This window comes from Lepisosteus oculatus, chromosome 9 (genome assembly GCF_040954835.1).
Source record: "Lepisosteus oculatus isolate fLepOcu1 chromosome 9, fLepOcu1.hap2, whole genome shotgun sequence".
NCBI lineage: Eukaryota > Metazoa > Chordata > Actinopteri > Semionotiformes > Lepisosteidae > Lepisosteus > Lepisosteus oculatus.
In genome coordinates this window covers 26,363,303-26,383,711 of record NC_090704.1, presented here as the reverse complement: position 1 = coordinate 26,383,711, position 20,409 = coordinate 26,363,303, and the positions used below count along the sequence as shown (strand labels likewise).

Below are 20,409 nucleotides of genomic sequence, written 5' to 3'. Positions count from 1 at the left end.
TGTTCAGGGTCAAACACAGCTGCCGATGACAACTGTTGTGTAAGGGCCTCTGAATACTTAGTTTTTAAATTCATATTGGATTCTGGTTAATGGATTCTACGATAATGCTGTTTAAGAGAAGGTTTTTCTTAATGTTTTACTGGTGATCCCAAAGATTTTTGTTTCATAAAACATTTTCAGTGCATTTGTTTATCATTTTCATTTAAACTAATTATACCAAAATATCTTTCTTAGCATGGTATTGCAGGGCAGGTGAAGGTGAGTAACTGATACCGTGAATTTATTTACACTAGATAAAGTTTTGAAAGTTGTGCTGCTTGAAAATTGGGCCTCTTTGAAAATCGGGTTGCTTGATATGTGCTTCTTTTATATATTTCAGAGCTGTCAACAGCATGGGACAGTCTCAGCCAGACCAAAGCTGCTGTAAGTACATCTACTGTATCTGCACTTTTCTTGCATTTAATTAAAATTAAAAAAAAAATTAAAAGCTAAGGTTGTTTTTTCAAACTTGGCTTCAAAGCTGGGAGTGACCCTCCTGTGCTGCTCAGGAGAGAGTTTGCCTCCTGCCCATCTGGAAAGCCTTTTGTCATTGGACAACATTGTAAGCTCAATGGTGCTTGAACACTTGAAGGAGTGGCACATCACTTAATGATGTAAGCGAAAGCCTGCAACACCTGGCTAGTCACAGGTGGTGCTTTCTGTGTTTGAGTCCTGTTTGGCTTATCCCAGCCCTACGTCTGGTGAAGTACATCTGGTTCCCTGTAGCCACTTAGGGAATCCCTATGCTATTATTCTGGCTATGTTATGTTAAGTCTGGCCTGGATGTTGTGCTAAGTGAAAATAATTATTGGACTTAGTTTAAATCTGCATTATTTGCACTCTCTAAAAGTCTAGATTTGGCAGTAACACCATGGTCAGAACACATAAAAATACTCTACAGTAACAAATCTACCTAATTTAAATTTGTCTGCTTCATTTTGTGTTAGGTGTTTTGTTTCCTTGTGTTCTGTACATTTATGCCTTTTGCCTTGGAGAGCAAGTGTTTGACATTAATTGATGGAAACATTCAGCCTTCAGACTGAAACAGATCTTTGCAATTATATGTAGGGTATTAAAAAAAACACACAAATGACATTTGTGTCTGAAAAAAAAAACGTATTCTCCAAAGCTCTAAAATACCATACAAAATCTTTGCTCTGACCAATGCAGTAATTGTAGCTGCTTTCAGAGCCTGTTACATTGTGGAAAATACTGATGACCATTTTAATGTGTTTCCTGAACCAGTTTAAGTCTTTTGCCTTGTATGTTCAGCTACGACACATTGAAAATCGTCTGGAAGCTGCCCCCAGTACATCAGTGCTGCTGGATTCTGTGATGGACACCAAGAAAACGTCCAGTAGTGCCACCAGGAAAATCAGCCGCAAAGGTGGGTAGTAAACGCAGGTCAGCAGAAAGCCTGCTTTTAGCTCCTATACTTGTTTTGTGTTTTGTTTTTAATATTTAACACATTCCTGTTGAATTCCATGAGTTAATCAGTAGGTAAGGAGTAAAACCTGATTTCTGTAATGCACAAGTTGCTGGATTGAGCTCTGCTGTGCTGCTGAATGCCTGATGAATGCCTTGCTTAAGTAAATGTGAGCACATTAACCAGACCACCTCCTGTTCCGTCAGACGGACGGCACCTGGAAGACTCCTCCCACTCGGCCCCCTCTCTGAAAGCGGGCAGTCGCGGCCGTGCCCGCAGGGAGAGGGGCTCTCGCAGCCCCCTGAGAGCCACCACCCTGGAGAGTAATGTCAAGAAGGCCAGCGGCGTGGAGTTCAGGGACCCCTTGGTCACATACAGGTCAGCGGATTCTGTCTGTTACAGTCTCACCCGGGGAGTGCTCTGCTGATGCACGTCCCTTAAGGTGTTCATTGCCCATTCCATAGTAGTTCAAGTAGCTGCGTCAGCATGCGTAGGCTGCAAAGGAACAAGTTAAAGGTTTATTCAATGCTGAAAAGAGAAGAAAGAAAACACGACGTTTCGGCCGTGGAGCCTTGACACCTGAAGAAGGCTCCACGGCCGAAACGTTGTGTTTTCCTTCTTCTCTTTTCAGCATGGAATAAACCTATTACTTGTTCCTGATAAATAAGAATGGTTGCAAACAAGAGGAGGTCATCTTGACCATTTGATATTCAATATACTCAAAACATTGCAGGTTTTGCGCAATGCATGTTCTTGTCAGAATGTATTTTTAAATGCAATGTTTTTTTGGCTTTATTCCTGTTTGATCTCTATCCGTGCAATGTGAATTATAGACTGTAAATACCATTCCGCTGGTTTTGATTTATTTGAGAGCTTAAAGTCTGCAAAATCTGAAGTAGGAACAAGTAATAGGTTTATTCCATGCTGAAAAAAAGAAGAAAGAGAACACAACGTTTCGGCCGTGGAGCCTTCTTCAGGTGTGAGAAGAAGGCTCCACGGCCGAAACGTTGTGTTCTCTTTCTTCTTTTTTTCAGCATGGAATAAACCTATTACTTGTTCCTTTGCAGCCTACGCATGCTGACGCAGCTACCCACCTGAAAATCTGAAGTAGATTGTAATGTTGTGCATTCAGTGTTATTTAAATATGGATTGGATAGCCTTAAAACTTAGGTTTGGTTAAGTGGGAGAGCACATCATTCTTTAATAGAATCATTTAAGATTTATAGATATCTACCTGCAATCTGCAAAAATTCAGGTCAGTCATCAAACAGGTTTTAAAAACAGACACACAGGTGTTAGGTAAAGGACAGATTGTCTCCATCTCATATGGTTTTGATGTGTCCTTATCAATAGCTTTCAAGCTTAAAATAAAATGTGCATGTTAGCCTTGTTCAATCCAAAAATATTAAAGCAAATACATCCAGTTAAAGCTAAGATAATCTGTTATTTCATTCATTGTTTATTGAACCCGTTTATGTGAAACTGGACGGCTAAATGAATCTGTGATCGCTAATTACATTTTTGGCTTGCCATATGTATTACTTTTCCTTCTCCGACTCCTATATCAATCAAGCATATTACAGCCTCATACTCTTGGGGAAAGAGGGTCTTGTTTTCAGTGGGATAATATTGGCTTCTGCAGTAACAGTTCAAGGTTTTCCATTTCTCTTTTGCAGAGACCCCATTCCGCCTCATGTGACACAGAGTCTGCTGTCAGAGCTCCCCTCAAGCACACAGGCAAGAGATGACCGGCTCAGCCGCCTGATCTACCAGAGTGACACCCGTGACCTCCAGTGCCGAGACTTCGACAGTACGCGCTCTTCTGCGGTTGACAGCACCGTAGTGCGTTACCTCAACGACCTGACGGCCCTGGAGGCCCTGCACACCTCCGAAATGCCGTCCAATGCCACCGAGCACCATGGGTACAGGGACTGCAGTGGTGGGGTCACGGGGGAGCCGAAAGACGAAGGGCCCTGTCCCTCCAGTGGTAAAGGCCAGGATGGGGCTCAGGCGGTGGAGTCGTCACAGTCATCCAGCCCTGGCTCCGCTTCCCAGCGGCTGGAGAACCTTCGGCGGCGGCAGCACGACAACAAGCTGGAGAAACTGAAGGAGCGAATCCGCAAGCAGCGCGAGCATTCGGAGGAGGCGGCCGAGAGGGAGCGGCTTCTGGGCCACTTGGACCAGCCTGTGGAGGTCAGCAGCACAGAGACTGCAGCACCAACAGCCAAAATCCGCAAGGTGGCCACAGCACCTCCTGCACCTACATATAAAGGTACAGCCTTATAATAATAATAATTGCTGACGCTTATATAGCGCTTTTCTGGACACTCCACTCAAAGTGCTTTACAGGTAATGGGGACTCCCCTCCACCACCACCAATGTGCAGCATCCACCTGGATGATGCGACGGCAGCCATAGTGCGCCAGAACGCTCACCACACATCAGCTATCAGTGGGGAGGAGAGCAGAGTAATGAAGCCAATTCATAGATGGGGATTATTAGGCCATGATTGGTAAAGGCCAATGGGAAATTCGGCCAGGACGCCGGGGTTACACCCCTACTCTTTTCGAGAGACACCCTGGGATTTTTAATGACCACAGAGAGTCAGGATCTCGGTTTTGCGTTTCATCCGAAGGACGGCACCTTTTTACAGTACAGTGTCCCTGTTACAGGGCGCCCCCTGCTGGCCCCACTAACACCTCTTCCAGCAGCAACCTTAGTTTTTCCCAGGAGGTCTCCCATCCAGGTACTGACCAGGCTCACACCTGCTGAGCTTCAGTGGGCTGCCAGCTGTGAGTTGCAGGGTGATATGGCTGCCGAGGCAACATGAGGAATGTTTAGACTTTGTTTTTTTGAGTTGCACAAAATGGGCTTGTAGTCTATTATTATAGCAGGTGAATTTTCACAGGAGCATTTGAAATCCAGATAAGTGTTATTTCTTTTTTTTAATTACGTTGGTAGATTTATATTCTTTTAACATTATAACTGTATTCACGCACTGTGTTATTGTGTTGTGTTCCTTGGAACTGTGTTTAATATATTCTCTGACTTTATAATTTTGACCCGTTTCCTTGAAATTCAGTGTGTTTAGTAGCAGTAATGTTTTTTACTTTTCCTCACGCTGAATGGATCTTGTGGTCCTATTTGTAACCCATCCAGGATTTCAGACCACTGCTGTGGTATGGGAGTGCTGCTGTTCTTGAGGATAATAGCGGGAAGGAATACATTTGGTTTAAAAAAAAACTGTTTTAAAAGCCTTTCATGCTGTTTTACATTAATAACTTCACCGATCTGAGTAGGCCTGCTGCATGTAACACAGTTTGTTGATTCACTTCATTAGTGGGTAAAGTTGGTCCTTTCTGATATAAGTGTTCTGCCACTGTTTAATCCTTCAGGTTTCAATCCTTCGGAGACCAAGATTCGCACCGCAGATGGCAAAGTGTGGCGTGAAGAGGACTTCCAGAATCTTAGTAGGGAGATCTACAGAGATTTATCTTTGCAGCTGACAGGTGAGAGTCTTGAGTTTGCATCTTAAAATGCCTCAAATATCTCTGGTGAAGAGGCAGTTGAGGTCATCATGTGTTTTTACTAAAAAGCAAATTGACAGCTCATGTAGCCCTGATTCGCTTGTAAGAGCAGAATGTTTCTTGTTGTTAACCTTCTGATTGGCAGCATCTAAATTTTTAATCAAAATGCTAAAATATTAAATCTATCCTAAGCAGTTTTTAAAATTGCATTACAGTTCAAAAATACGCCTATTAAAGTTGCCTAATTTCAAGATCTAAAGTGTTTTTAGTTATTCAGTGTATGTTTAAACAAAGCATTTGTTAAGTGCGTTACATTTAGGTCTTAACAGAATAACATGCAGCTGCTTAATTCAAGCTCTTGAAAAGTGAAGGATATTTATGCAAAAGCTTAAATGGTTTTTCGGAAAGCAGTTTTTTTCATATTGAACATAAAACCCATCCATCAGTGGAGGTATTTGAATATTTCAAAAACTGACAGACATGTAAAAAAAAAAACCTGCGTAGTTTTAAAGTTTCAAATCATTCAGTCTTTCTTGGCGTGCTACCATGCAAAGCTATTGCCAGGCAGCATTTCAAGAAGCTTCCAAATTAGGTATTCTGTGTTTTTTCAATGGATTCTCATTCCGTAAACCTCCAGCTGTCTGTTTAGATTCCTAAACCATGCTCTTACATTTTCCTATAACTGCCAAGTCACCACTTGAGCAAGTCTTTGATTAGCATTTAGTCATTTTTGTTCTGGTTCTGAGACTGAAAACCTCAATTTCATATTGTCAAAGAAATCCAATTGCACAGTGTGGTGTAGTAGAGATTCATAAGCCCCATAGTTGATTTTTTGCTATTGATAGGAAATTACCGTGTAATTTCTTACCGTATTTACAAATACTTGATCAGGTAAAAGGAAATGAACAGTTCATCTGCTTTGCAAAGAACCATAAGATGCACATTTTGTTACTGACAAAGCAGGTGCTTAAAATTTATAATCTGAACTTCATAAACAAGTTTACTCTTTGTTAACCATTGTTTTGTCTCTTAGATTGTGCAAAATCAAAGGATAAGCCTGCAGAGAAAGGGAAAGACAAGAAGTCTTTGAAACCTGTGAGAAAAATACACAAAGCTGCTCGATCACCTAGTCCCGATGCCAAGCCAGGTTTGATCTTTTAAAGAATCTATTTTTTATTCTTTGTATGAGACTATTTGTTGAAGCATAATAAATAAAGTGAGGAGTACAACATTAGTTTTCATCTATTAATTCATGTTGCCAGTCTGCTCATCCTGAAGAAGTCTCAGTGCTTCTTCTTAGCGTTTACATGTGCACCTGAATAAAAACTTTTGTCCTTTCATGGTTGACGGGAAACCTTTAGGTAGTTTTTTAGGTCATTTTTCTTTTTTGCGGTCCTAATTTAAACTGATTTACTATAGTTGTGTATCATTTCAACCCATTCCTAAAAAGTCAGCACTGAGCTGTTAGTTGAGGTGTGGAAACAATAAGGTGAGCCACTGGGTTTGTCTCTTTTGAATATTACAGATACCTTTCTGATCTCAGAAATAAAAATAATCAATTGGTTACTCTTTGAGATAAGGCCAAATGGGTGACTGAGGAGTAGATCAAGATGTGTTTTTGGAGAAGCTACCTCCCTGAATTTGAGAAATCTTACCTGACACCCCTTTATTCATTATCCTCATACATGAAAATCACTGTTTTTCAGTAATATGCTGCTGCACTTGATCATGGGAAACTTTACAAATGAACATCAATCAATTTTTGGGAAATCCACACTAAATTCTTTGAATTAATCAATCTTTCAATAATGCTATCTACATTCACGCATCTCAAGTGAGAACTTAGCAAATTGAGAATTTATAAATGCGAGAAACGTCTTCAGTTTGTTTTCGATACTGTATTGAAACATTTCTAAAGCTTTTACATGCATCATGTACCGCAGCTTTGTGAGTTATAAACTTCTATGCATTGTGTCAAACATTGCGTGGATAAATGCGCTTAGGATATACCCTGTGTTGTATTGATTTGGTCATTTCCCTTCAGAATACTGGGTACCTGAATTTCAGGCTAAAGATGTTGACTTCTGCTCTTCTATTTTTAAGTTACTTATATAATACAGATTTGTCTTTCAAAATGTAATTTACAGTAGTCTCTACCATAATAAAAATCTGAATGTGAACTAGAACTAACAGGTCTTCTATGTTTTGTACATTTCATCCATTTTCATTAGCTGCGTTGATATCTTCCATTTAAACTCTATGCCAGTCTAGGATAAGAGGCAAAGGAAGGTATTTGAAGCTTGTACCATGTTGGACTGTGCTATGATAACTTTGCACGTGGTACAAGCGGGGCTCGGCATGTTTGTCATACCTTCGCCAATGGAGAAATGGATAGTGTTTGGATTATGGCTTAGGGCCCCATGGAGTCACTGGAATGATCCAGTTGTCTGGGTGTTGTGTGGGAGAAGCCCTGGGCTTATGCACATACCAGTTCTCCCAGCTGTTTGACAGAGCCCCTGCCCCGATCCTCTGGGGAATGTGGCGTGCCGCGTGGTTAGAGCCCTTCTTTCCAGGATCCTCCCATAGCACTGCCGTCTGCAGTAAGCAATTGCTCAGCACCGCCTGCTAAAAATAGGATGCCAAAGTCTTGCTATCAAGTTCAGCTTTGTTAGCTGCTTTTCAGACCAAACAGCTGCTCCGCTACTGCCTGTGCACGTTCTTTGGTTTACATAGAGGTGATAAGTACTAAAGACTAACAATAATTTACATTTAGGTGTGCTCTGTATTTGATTTTTATTTCTGGTCCACAGTTTCCTGAGATGTGGCTTTTTCACTGCTTTGCACTGATTTTCACTCTCCCAATTATCGAGAAGATTTCAGTTCATTTTTTCTAGATCTATAAGAATGGTGTATTAAATAGTGTTGTGCTGTGGATATGACTATAATTAATTTTGCATGTGCTGTTAATCACAGTTGTGATTAATTTCACTCATTTAAATACATTCACAAGACCCTCTTTGCTACCCTGTTATCTTCTCTTGAAACTTTTTGCAGCTCCAGGAATATAGATAAAACCATCCAGTATTCATAAGATGAAGTTAGACCAATTGTAACCCACATTCAGAGAAGCATTTTGGTTTGGTAAAGCACTTTTGTCTAAATACTCAGTTTAAAGGACTAATGGGGGGAAGGGGTCTCTGTTATTGCTGAATATCACGAACGATGTTTAGTGATGATTTAATAATTAATGATGATGGCACTGTTATGAGGTACAGTATTAATATGCAGTGCAGTTGTACACATATATTTACTGTACAGTTTATCTAAATACCCTGTAGTTTCTTACTGCACAGTTTACCCTTTCTTTACCAGACTAATAGGGGACAAGTGTGTCCAGTATTGCTGTCTATGTCCATGTTTATGAACAAAAAATTGTCAGAGGTAAACTACGGTCGGTCATTATATCCTTGAGAACCCTAGGTCTCCGTCACTTGCTGACAACTACAGGTGTCAATCTGTAAGCCGTCAGCGTGTACACACAATGCTGAGATACTTTCCTTGCTGAGCTAACGCCGGAAGAGGCCATTGTACAGTTGGGAAATTATGATGCCTTCGTCTTGAATTATTCATTCAGTCGTCAGTGCCATTTGTTACTGCATTTGAAATTCAGTGTCATGTGTTTAGCTAGATTGACTACAGATCACACCATGAATATCACGTTTGCGGCCAAAACCCAAGATTGTGTTAAATCCTAAGCCTGTTAAAGTGATGTCTGCTAAAACAAGGGTTTACCTTATTAATATAAATTAAATGCTTTATCCATGATTTTCTTAAAGTTATGTAACAGGGACAAATGTCAGCTGTATGTCATCCTTTATTTTTCTGGTGCAGATCTTCTAAAAAACTATTGATATGACGTTTGTGTGAAAAGACCTAGAAACTAGTTGCAGTACTTCGGTTATACAGTTGCATGTATGCAATACTGTCTCATAATCTTAAGTATTATGCTAAATGCTGGATATTATTCATCATTTCATTCAAAGTCTTTCCATACTAATCAATCCACAACTCATTGGCATATTTTCCCTGCATGAGTTGTTTTATGTATTCAAATTTAATTTACTAAATGGTGTGTAAGTAAATCGACCCTAACATAACCATTAAAATTACATGCACAGCTTATGAAATATTCTGGAGAGCAAGATTTATAGTGCATCTAGCCAGTGGAGTGCTTTGCCTTAAAAAAGACATAAGTGACACGACAACTAAAAAAATTATAAACATCACGGTATTTTATATAACACTTGGTCTCTTGTCATGCTATTATTGTAAGTAGGAATTTGTTGTCAGTTGAATTATGATTGATTGGTATGTTATGATAAACTTCAGTTTTGCATTTGCATTTGTATTTATTATTCATTTTGCAAGTAAAGGCAGATCTCCATTAGGGCAATTCCAGGGTGACTGTTGATACACAAAGTTAATAACTCAAGGTGATGGCCGTTTAATGCATCATTGTTTTTAAATGTCACCTTCAGACAACAGAAGAATCCTTTAAAGTAAAACAGCTCACAGCCAGTGCAGACTCCATGGGGCTGGGTTGTTGAATGTGATATCATTCACCACAAAATTATCCATTTGAAGTTTTCGGCAAATGTGAGATATTGCGGTAAGGAGAAATGTGTGATTAGATTCAGCTTTAACAGGATTGTTCCTCGTTTGTGTCATCTGAACAGGACACATCATCAGCACAGCATCGTGGCGGGAAGGACAGAAGCTGGTAAAAATGGTGTTAGGGCCAGCACCCAAGACAATGCAGGAGCAGAGGGCTGAATCCGCTGACAGATCCGGCAGAACAGGTGGGCACGAAGCCAGTATCCCATAGGATACTTAGATGCTGTGTGCAATCATTCTGCAGTGACAGGTCACTAGTTAATACACAGACATTAACCTGTGCTTCTAAAAATCTTGATCAAATGACAGAAAATTGTCTCAGATATATCTATAGTTCTGCCATACCGAATCTTTTATTTTTCTGTGCATTTGACATTGATCACTGTGATAAAACTAGTAATAGAAATGATTGAAAGCAATTTATAAATCGAGCTGGATTAGCTTTAGGAAGCAGTTTACTCATTCCTGCATTAATGTCATATACTTGGTCTGAAGAACATTCACTCATTCAGACATTTGTTGCTGTGCAAACCGTATGAAAAGCATGGTTTGCTGTGCTTGTAGCCTCTAATGCTTTTCCTGTCATTCAAATTTCTAAATGTTTATCACAGAAGTGTTTTTCAATTCTGAGGCACTTGATTGGGATGTTAATTTAGACTCGTTTCATAAAGTATTTTATATGGAAGAGATCCCAGTAGAAAATGAATTAAGAAACAGTTGCAGATAGTACAATCAGAGAATGGAATGAAGATAGTTACTGTTTTATATGATGTAAATACGAGTAATTAATTTTAATGAACTCTATAAAAATTATTTATAGTTTTAGAAAACCCAGAAAATATCAATTTCATATTATATCATATAATTTCAATATGTAATGATTAATAATGAAAGAACAACAATATCACCAGTTCCTTTTGGGATGTGTTAGTAGGAGAATCGTGCTAAAATAATACTAGGCTTTTGCAGAAGGCTTTTCTTTTTAAGTTTTTGTGCAGGTTGTGAAATACAGCCATCACGATTTTCTGTATGAATTCCATAACATGTTTTATTTTCCAGATGTCTTTGTGTGACTTATAGATGCAGCGTTTCTAAACGGAGATACAATTTAAGCTAAAAACATCAAAATAGGCCAGCTATTTTGAACATAAGCATTTCAAAGGGGAAAAAATGCTAAGTGAAAAACATTTGTCTGTAGTGGAGGCTGTGTAGTTTAGAGAAATGGGTTGCTATTGGCAGTGACTGGAACAAATGCGGATAGACTTGATTTTTCTAACTGGCTGCACAATTGTGTGACCTGCTTCCCTGGGGTTGACCTTGTTCTAGATTAAAATGGCATCTTACATGGAATGTGGGATACTAAGGGACAGCACAAGTAAAAAACATAAAGGTCTGGGTGTTGGTAAGAGGGGCTGTGATTGTATTTCCTCATTTCTAAACCTCTGGATCCCCTGTGTCTTTGCTAACATTCCAGCAGAACTCTTGGTTGCTTAGATCATTGTAGAGTATCTTAAACTTGACTACATAAGACATTTGTTTTAAACTGATTTCTGTCCTAAAGGTATTGGTTTAGGTTGAAATTTTGCGTCATTCTTGATGATTGTTAGTTGTTCATGGACCTGGAGACCCAAGACTGAATCGAAAAAATCTTGCCGTTTTCTGACAGTTTCTTGCGACCTGATTCTGACAAAAATGTAAAAAAAAAAGATGATAAACGTTGTCGCCAGTGCACCACGTCAGATCTGGCCTTCCACTTTTAAAAAAGATTTTACTTTGTCTTTAGCTCTGGGTCATTTCAGGAATTTATTTTCTCATTTCGGCTCTGTTGATTGGTGTTCCTCACCTGAACCGATGTCCTGTTCCAGGACTCCCCGCAAGGACGACCTCCGAGACTCGCCTGGAATCAAGACGCAGGTTGAGAGCCAGCAGTGCCGAGCGCCCCAGAAGTCGGGCGCAGTCTGAGGGCCAGCTGAGGAGCTCCCAGCCAAAAGTGGCTGAGGACAAACTGCCACGCAAAAACGACTTCCTGTCGGCGGAAATCCAGGGCATCCTCGACGACCTGCAGCTGGAGAGCCGGGTCGGCCAGTCCGAGCACCGGCCAGGGAGCAGGGGCCCGGGGGCGGGGGCCTCCTCGCGGCTCTCCCGCAGCGCCAGCCCCGCGAAGCGCAAACAGGAGGGCCCGAAGAAACGGCACTACGACGCCGACTCGGTGCGGCAGTACATCGCGCGACAGCAGGAGGAGCGCAGGAAGAGGCAGGTGGAGGAGAAGCGGGCGCAGAAGGAGGAGGCCGAGCGCAAGAACAAGAGGCTTCAGGAGCTCTACAGGAAGCAGAAGGAAAGCTTCGCCAAGGCTAGGCTGGCTCCCGAGGGCCCTGCGCAGAAACGGCTCCAGGATACCTACTCCAAACTCCTGGCGGAGCATGACAGGCTAGAGGGGCTGCCTCAGTCGCTACCAGTGGTTAACAGCCTGCAGGTGAGAGAGTGACAGCGGATGGATGGGCTAAGCTGTGGATGAATCCTTATGGAAAGATTGTTTTCTTTTTCTTTAGTCTATGTACATATTATAATACACTTTTAATTGAAAGATAGTTCACTTCTGGTCTGACCATGCTGCTGAACTAGTAATGTGTAGTTTTTGGTGCATGTTAATAACATGTATACAGGCGTCTTGAAATGTTAGTGATGTTATACATTTTTGTAAAATCTGTTTTATGTTATAAATATTTTTTTTAAATCTGCTTTAGTTAGGTTTCCATTATTCCATTTCCATTCTTTCCATTATGACTGTTAACAGTTATTTAACAGGTTACTAATGGTGTATAAGTTACAGTGTTACTTCCAGGATTGGTCTTAGGGTTAGGGGTATGGTTCAAGCTATTTTCAGGAATATGCAACATATGCAACAGAGGATAGTTATCATATTTGTCACTTTATTACTATTTAATAAATATTAAGTAGTTGTAAATTATAATATTAATAATTAATTATAATAATTCCTTACACTTATATAGCACTTTTCTGGACACTCCACTCAAAGCGCTTTACAGGTAATGGGGACTCCCCTCCACCACCACCAATGTGCAGCATCCACCTGGCCATAGTGCACCAGAACGCTCACCACACCAACTATTAGTGGGGAGGAGAGCAGAGTAATGAAGCCAATTCAGAGAGCGGGATTATTAGGAGGCCATGATTGTAAAGGGCCAATGGAAAATTTACACCCCTACTCTTTTCGAGGAACGCCCTAGGATTTTTAATGACCACAGAGAGTCAGGACCTCGGTTTTACGTCTCATCCAAAGGACGGCACCTTTTTACAGTACAGTGTCCCCGTCACTATACTGGGGCATTAGCGCCCCCTGCTGGCCCCACTAACACCTCTTCCAGCAGCAACCTTAGTTTTTCCCAGGTGGTTTTTCCCAGGTGGTCTCCCATCCAGGTACTGACCAGGCTCACACCTGCTTAGCTTCAGTGGGTTGCCAGTTGTGAGTTGCAGGGTAATAAGGCTGCTGGCCATATATTAAGTAAATGTTACTACTGTAAATATTTTTCATTGATAAACATTCTCATTTGGTTGTCCAAGACCAGGCATATCACTGATTACCAAGTGTGTACCATAAGGAACAATGTATTATATTCTGTATTGTGGTAATGTGAAATGACTTGTTTTCTACTGCATACCTCTTGAAGAGATTTATATAACATTATAAGTAAAGCCTAGTATAAAAATGTTGAAGATATTTCTGTTTTATAAATGTAGCTGTTACTGTATTAATTTATATTAAAGATAGATACATATATAATTGAATTGAATCTACTTGCCTACAGCAGCATTGCTGTACTGGTCAAGTGAAAGGAAAACTTTGAAAACTTCAAAGTTGCTGGATTGGTTCAGCCTGCCTTCTGTTTGTAGTAGCTCAGATGAGAAACCCACTTTCTCGTACTTACGTTCTTGCTTTATTACTCCAGCCAAAACCCCTATACCAGCCTTCAGGAGAGTCGGATAAGGAGAACAAGGGCCAAGATCGACCTCAGAGTGCTTCTTCAAGCAGCGATTTGTCACTGTCTGAGCCACGGCCCCCTCCTCTGGACAGGTAACTCTAAATGATACCTTACTGTATATACCCATTCAATTAAGTCATTCTTAGATAGGAAAACCAATTACTTCAAAATGCCTACAATGAGAGGAGGCCATGGGCTCTTTGCCTTTGGTTGCTAGTAAATAAGTGTTCTAAGTCTTGTATAAGGAAGTCTTCTCACAATCTGAATATGCATGTCATGTACTGTTTGTCCTTTACTGTTGTTGCTTGTTCAGATAAGTTAAGCAAGACTACTTCTTCTATATCTGTGTTGACTATCCCCTACTCTCATTTTGCCTCTAGTTTAATTCTAATTATAATTTGTCCATAACCTTGCGTGCAAGTGAAGTAAAGCCTGTTTGTATTGACCTGGTTTGGTTTCATGGTTGTTATCTTCTTTAAGGATGAATTCCAAATGAACAAATTTCTACTTGCTGCATACTGTATATCAATGATTACCAAGGAAAGGTTGTATTATACATAAACTTCGGCTTAGATGTAATTTAATTCTTCCTTAAAATGAGGTAATTTAGATGTAGTTAATCAGTTTGTTTGATGTACTTGGAAACATTCCAATTAAAGTTAAAAAAAAATGCTGGATTGACAGTGCCTTTGTCAAACATTTCTAATGACTTTTTTGATATTCTACACTTAAATGTGATGGCTATTGTCGAAGAATAGTCAAGCTAGTGAAGGTTGAGGCTGCATACATTAACATGTTTTAGTGGAAACAAAATCATTTGAATTTAGGGAAATTATTTAAATAATATTTTTTATCATCTGAAAGCTTTTATTTTCTTTATAGTGGATTTACATTTAATAGAACAAAAAATCCTAATCTGATTTTGAAGTAATGGAGATGTTAAAACAGTAGATTATTGCTGGAAAAGAAAAACAAGGGAAATTCAAAAGTATGAGTCATACTGCTGTTAACAGATCTGTACTTTACAATGTTAAAGTATTTGATCAAAAAGTACTTTGAGCATGAATGGTTTCAGATCTCATGGTGATGTGATTAACATTGGGGAAAAAAGCAAGGCTTATTGTATTAATTGCTGACTTTCTATGTTGTGTGCTGATAAGTCTGCGATAGGCAGTATTAGCTCTTACATCAGATATTTTATATGCCTCTTTCAGCAGTATGTGTGAGTTCCCCAGAGTCAGAAGTACAGTAAACAAGTAGCCTAAACCACTGCACCTGCACTTTAACAAAAAATAACAACTAAAGCAGACACTGGCAATATTAATGGTTTTAAGAAAATAAAAATAACATGCAGATATTTTTATCTTTATTATTCTCCTTTTCTGTCCTTTCTTTTTGGGTGGATCTCTGAGGTAACGCCAATTTCCAGAGCTTGTCTATAAGGGTTTTTCTTGCTGTTGGGTCAGTAAAAAGAATATACCAGGAAACCAAACATCAATAGTGTTAATGAGGAAACTTTTTTATTTGTGTCATGTTCTCTCTCCTCATCATTCTGCCTCTTCATGTGCTGACTCATGACTCTCCTATGATATAGATCCGTTTCAGTCATCTGATCAGGTTCTTTTCATGACTATCTTTCTGGTGCTGTGACTGTAAGCAGCTAAAAGTATTAGTGACTGAAATCACTCCTTAATTACAGCAGATGTGAAAAGTTGCACTGTTGAAATCTATGCTTTTATGTTTTCAACATGCTTTTATATCAAGTAACTAACATGGTCACTCATAGGTTTTAAAATAAATGAGCCTTCTTCTAAAATGTGCATTGCTGCATTAGCAGATTGAATGTGTTGAGGTATCTACAAGGCAAATGCAGGTTGTATCTATGCTCTGTGTTTACAGTTTTTCCATGGACACTAAACACATAGCAATAGGGTACGGTACAGTGAGCTACACATAAGGCATTGAAAATACTGTGTAATTTTAAACCCATTTTATTGAAGAACAGTGTCTGATTGATAAACGGTATTTGTTTTCCATGAAAAGATGAAGATTAACATGAATAGGTATGTAAAATATCTTTAGGTGTTTGTCACCCCAATTTGGGTGTTGTGCGCTGAACCATAGGTACTGGAATTCTGATATTCAGAGAGCTTCTTCGTGGTGTTTTTTTCTGTTCTGTGATTATCACTGGGAGGAGAAAGGTCTGCTCCCTAATCAGGTTTGTATTTCAGTGATTAGAAAGTGTACATGTAAAAATTGTCTATGGAATGTATCTTGCAATAGCGTTTCTGAAATGATACATCCCTAATACATTCTGTAGCTAAACCAATTCAAGTCATTTTGTTACGTACAACTACATACTAGATTGAATGTTTTCAGGAGTGTTTGTAAAATGACAAATGTTTTAGGACTTAACTGCTTAGGTCATTGGTTTAAGCAAATAATTTGTTTGGTTTAGGAAATAGACATAAAACACTTTTTTTCGAGAGTGATGGGGGTTTATTTTAAGATTGTCTAGGGTAAAACAGTACCATGTTTAAATTTAATGCCCATCTTTAGTTTTAATATCTCTTGTCTCTCCAGGAGTGATCTGGCAGGAGCGTCTTGGATGCAGCCAGACCGCCTGAGCCCAGCAGGCAGGGGACCTGTCCCTCTGGGTTCCTCTGCAGGAGGTCTTTTCACACAGCTGCTGGGCCTGGAGTCTGGTTTGTCGTCGATGCAGAAGGAAGGCCAAACCAGAGGCCAGGCCGCCCCCTTTTCAGTTCCCGGCCATCTATCTAAAGTCAGTGTTCAAAACAAGAGCAAAATAAACCGCATAGAAGCCCTGAAAGCCACTGCCGCATCCCTCTCCACTCGGATAGAGAGCGAGGCACGGAAACTGGCTGGAGCGGGCATTAATTACGGCTCAGTGAGAGACTTGGACACGGATGTGCTGCCTGCCGGTCAGCACGACAACGGGCGCTGGGCAAAGTCAGTGAGTCCCCCAGTCCGGGAGAGCAGTGATCCAGGTGACTTGTCCGTCAGAATCCAGAGACTTCTGAGTGCTGGCCACACTGCCTTTGATGGTGCCTTGCCAGGAGTAGGTAACCTCCATGACTTCAAAAGGCTCCGAGACCCAGCTAGGCCTCAGTCCGTCTCCACTGGCCAGGTGGCCAGAGCCTCAGAGGAGGAGGAGGAGAAGGGCAGCATTCAGGACTCCAGTGCTGACTCCATCAGTGAGGGGCCTCTCCTGAGCGAGGGCAGCCTCTCGGACATGGAGACTTCCCATCTGAAAGGTGTCCCCAGACCAGCTGACCATCTGAAGAGCAGAGAGTTCTGTGTGGCAGAGAAGAACACCTTCCGGCCCATCTCTCACTTCCAGAAAGAGGCAGAGAACTATCCTGCTTTCAGCTCTGTCTCTGAAACCGTGGATCGTGGCCCCTGGGAGGAGCTTGCAAAGGGCAGCCCCCACAGTGTCATCAACATCTTCACCAAGAGCCTCCAGACCTATGGAAAGGGTCAGTATTTGCCAGAGAAGTAAAATGAAGTATTTGCGTATTGTAGGCCATTAGTGGCCTTTTACTAGAAAAGACATTGTAGAAAACATTGTTATAGTCTCCAACTGAGTTTAATTTAACCAGTGAATATGTGAAATTGTTTATATGACTGCAAGCTGGTGTGTTTTTTTTAAAAAACAGAGCACAACATTTTTGCACAAAATTTTCCAAATGAGTTTAATCAAGGAATCATAGCTTTCCTACTGAAAGTTGGGTTCAAAAGCAAGTCGTTTGTTTATTCCTTATTTATTGCTCATTTCTTTTTAAGAAGAATCAGAAACACTTCTTTCTTTTCAGTTTTTTGTGTAGTTTAAAATATTGATTTTAAATACTTATGTAAATAAATATGGATGAGATTTTTGTAGATGTTACTCACACAAAAAATCTTGTCCGTTCTTTAGACCAGTGGCTCTCAAACTGTGATATGGTACCTGGAGCGCCCCTAGGTGGTATGCCAGGTGACCCTGGAAATTTGTTGTGTGCACTGAAAATTTGGGAATTGAATAATTAAAAATGATGTACATTTTTCATCTGTGATTTACTTAATTAATTTGTGAAATACACAGCCTACATACTTAGGTACGTTGATACAGCGCGCGCAAATACTTGAGTGCTCATACTCCTCTCGAACTTTCCGAGACACAGCTTAGCGACACATTCGCCAACAGAACAAGTGTGAATTCCTCGCAAAAATCAAGTATTATGTCTTGGCTGAAAGAAATAGACACCGAGAGTACTGGCGTCAGCTCTGATAGAGCACGCACACCCGTTGAGAACGAGGAGGATTATACAGCGGCCACTAGGGTTACCATATTTGAACATCAAAAAAAGAGGACACCCTGAGGAACTTTCCTATTGCCTTGTCTGGGAAGGGGGTCGGGATGGAGAGGGTTTTCAAAATATCCCACTTTTATTTTCATTGGTAATGTAACTGTGATGTTTAACTGTGTGAAATGCATAAGTCCCCTCATCTGGAATAACAGTATCCTCTGTTTTAATGCCAGATTTTACTAAATCTGTTAATTTGGTTGGCGAACTCTCTCCTCAAATTGCCTTTTTGTGTTTGAGTCAACATGAGCTTGCAAGTCAAGTACACCCTTATTTGCCACGGAGACAAAAGTACCAGGCTTACACACCAAACATTCAGCTTCCCTGTCTTTTCTGCCACTTCGAAAACACGGAAGTGTATTTTTTAGTTCTGCTGTGAATTGACACTTTCGCTTTGGCATTGCTTGAGGGTAGGAAAATGAGAAACAGAATAGGGAGCCTTTCGAGGGAATGCTTCTGCACTGCACAGACTGAGTAAAGACACTGATATCGGCACCCGATTTTGCTCTTTTGTGACATAATCATACACGTACGGGAGGAAAACTGAACAACAACGTACTGTGGGTCGCGGAGCGAACTAGAGAAGTCAATAAATTCTCTTGCTATCTTTCTAACCTCCTCATCTGATATCTTTAAAACTTTTGTTCATTATTCTTCATGGTGAAAAGAATGCGGTCGAAATCCCGGACATTTTTGGATATTTGAAATTCCTTCCGGACGGAGATATAAGGATCAAAATAGAGGACGTGTCAGGGAAAATCCGGACGTATGGTAACCCTATCGGCCACCGACACTAGCTCTGTTGCGGAACCTGACACGGACCGCACTGCTGGTGTTAGCAAGCGTCAGAACAAGGTGGTACGATCCAAATTAAATAAGTGCTCAGTAAAATGTGTGTGCGCATGCTCATGTTGGTCATTGAGGTTTTCTGTGGTTTCTAACAGAAGATGACTTGTAGGTGGTAGTTGGATGCTTTGGTTTGATCAGGGGTTTAGGGTTTAGGGCTTGGACCCTAAACGTTTGAGAACTACTGAGTTAATCAATTTCATTCATCGGTGATGAACGAAGGAAGCAGAGGTGCATGCATCACACCTTTGCAGCCCTGTGTGGGATGTATTGGCTGATGGTTGTTTCTTCCCCCAGTGCTGGAAGAGAAGCTGGAGAGGAGCTCTCCAGCCCTGCAGCCCCTCCCGCGGGTCACCAGTTCTCCGGAATCGGCCTCGTACGAGGACGACTTCGTCTCGTCTCAGAGCAGCGGCAGCCACTCCCGCAGGCGAGGCCTTGCCAGGCTCAGGTGCGTGTCGGGAGAGTGTTCTGCCATGGCATACAAGATGAAAGCCTGGGTGTTTTCAAGGTTCGAAAGAATTAAGAGCTCAGAGGTTCTGAAACACTGGGGAAATTGAAAACAAGGATTTTAAAAAGTGGGTTTCTTCTAAGGTGGTTACTTTGCGTTAATCTGACAGGAAAACAAGCTCCACGATGGTGTCAGTAAAGACTATAAGCCACACTGCACACCGCAGTAAATTGTGGAGTGTCGATGTTAGAAATATCTAAGGTGGCTTTGTCACAGCCACAAACTGGGGTGACACTGCATTTAATTTTTAGTAGAACCCCACCATCCCCCAAATTCTCCTTCCATCAAGCACCAGACTACAGTTTTATCTGTGCCATGACTTTATAAATAATTCTCCTTACACACCAGTGAAAAGTTGGTTATTCATGACAAGATGAAAAAACAACCACTTTCTAAACCTGATCCTTTTACATTATTTTGAATCAGTTTAGTACATTTAGTTATGCATTTTTATATTGATTTAACAATAATAAAGTAGTGTCTTAGAATCTAAGTTCTCATCAAGCTGGATATAAATTGAAATATGTACGTTGTGCCCACCAGGGGGAGCTCGTGCTGCACATCACGTTCTTTTTTTCACAATCTGTTCCCTGACGTCTCATTTAAAAGAACAAGTAATAGGTTTATTCCATGCTGAAAAAAAAGAGAGAAGAAACAACGTTTCGGCCGTGGAGCCTTCTTCCGGTGTGAGAGAGACAGGGCAGTAGGCAAAGGTAAAGTAGCGGGAGAACAAAGGTTGGGAGGGAGAAGGAGTGAGAGGCGGGAGCAGGGGACAGAAAGAGAGGCCAATCAAGAGGTGTGAAGTCAGAGTGGGTGCAGAGAGGTGTGAAATGAAACTTCCAATGAATGAAGAAAATTTAAAAGAACAGTAAACCTATTACTTGTTCCTTTGCAGCCTACGCATGCTGACGCAGCTACCCACCTGTCTCATTTAAAAGTCGATTTTAGGCTTTAAATATCTGGTTCTCCATTAAAATGGAATTCTGACTTTTTATCACATCAAATTATATATTTTAGCTATCCA

At 40.7% G+C, this 20,409-nt stretch overlaps 1 protein-coding gene across 4 annotated transcripts in view; it reads left to right on the top strand.

Moving 5' to 3' along the window:
• The window catches only part of cep350 (centrosomal protein 350), a 68,439-nt gene that overhangs the window by 13,605 nt on the left and 34,425 nt on the right, over positions 1 to 20,409 (top strand). For all 4 annotated transcript variants that reach the window (XM_069194300.1, XM_015356323.2, XM_015356324.2 and 1 more), the window contains exons 3-13: positions 380 to 423; positions 1,312 to 1,426; positions 1,672 to 1,843; positions 3,142 to 3,737; positions 4,861 to 4,974; positions 6,026 to 6,139; positions 9,729 to 9,851; positions 11,532 to 12,139; positions 13,635 to 13,759; positions 16,251 to 17,164; positions 19,175 to 19,325. In XM_069194300.1, the coding sequence (XP_069050401.1) occupies positions 380 to 423; positions 1,312 to 1,426; positions 1,672 to 1,843; positions 3,142 to 3,737; positions 4,861 to 4,974; positions 6,026 to 6,139; positions 9,729 to 9,851; positions 11,532 to 12,139; positions 13,635 to 13,759; positions 16,251 to 17,164; positions 19,175 to 19,325 (3,076 nt within the window). The remainder of the gene's footprint in view (positions 1 to 379; positions 424 to 1,311; positions 1,427 to 1,671; positions 1,844 to 3,141; positions 3,738 to 4,860; positions 4,975 to 6,025; positions 6,140 to 9,728; positions 9,852 to 11,531; positions 12,140 to 13,634; positions 13,760 to 16,250; positions 17,165 to 19,174; positions 19,326 to 20,409) is intronic.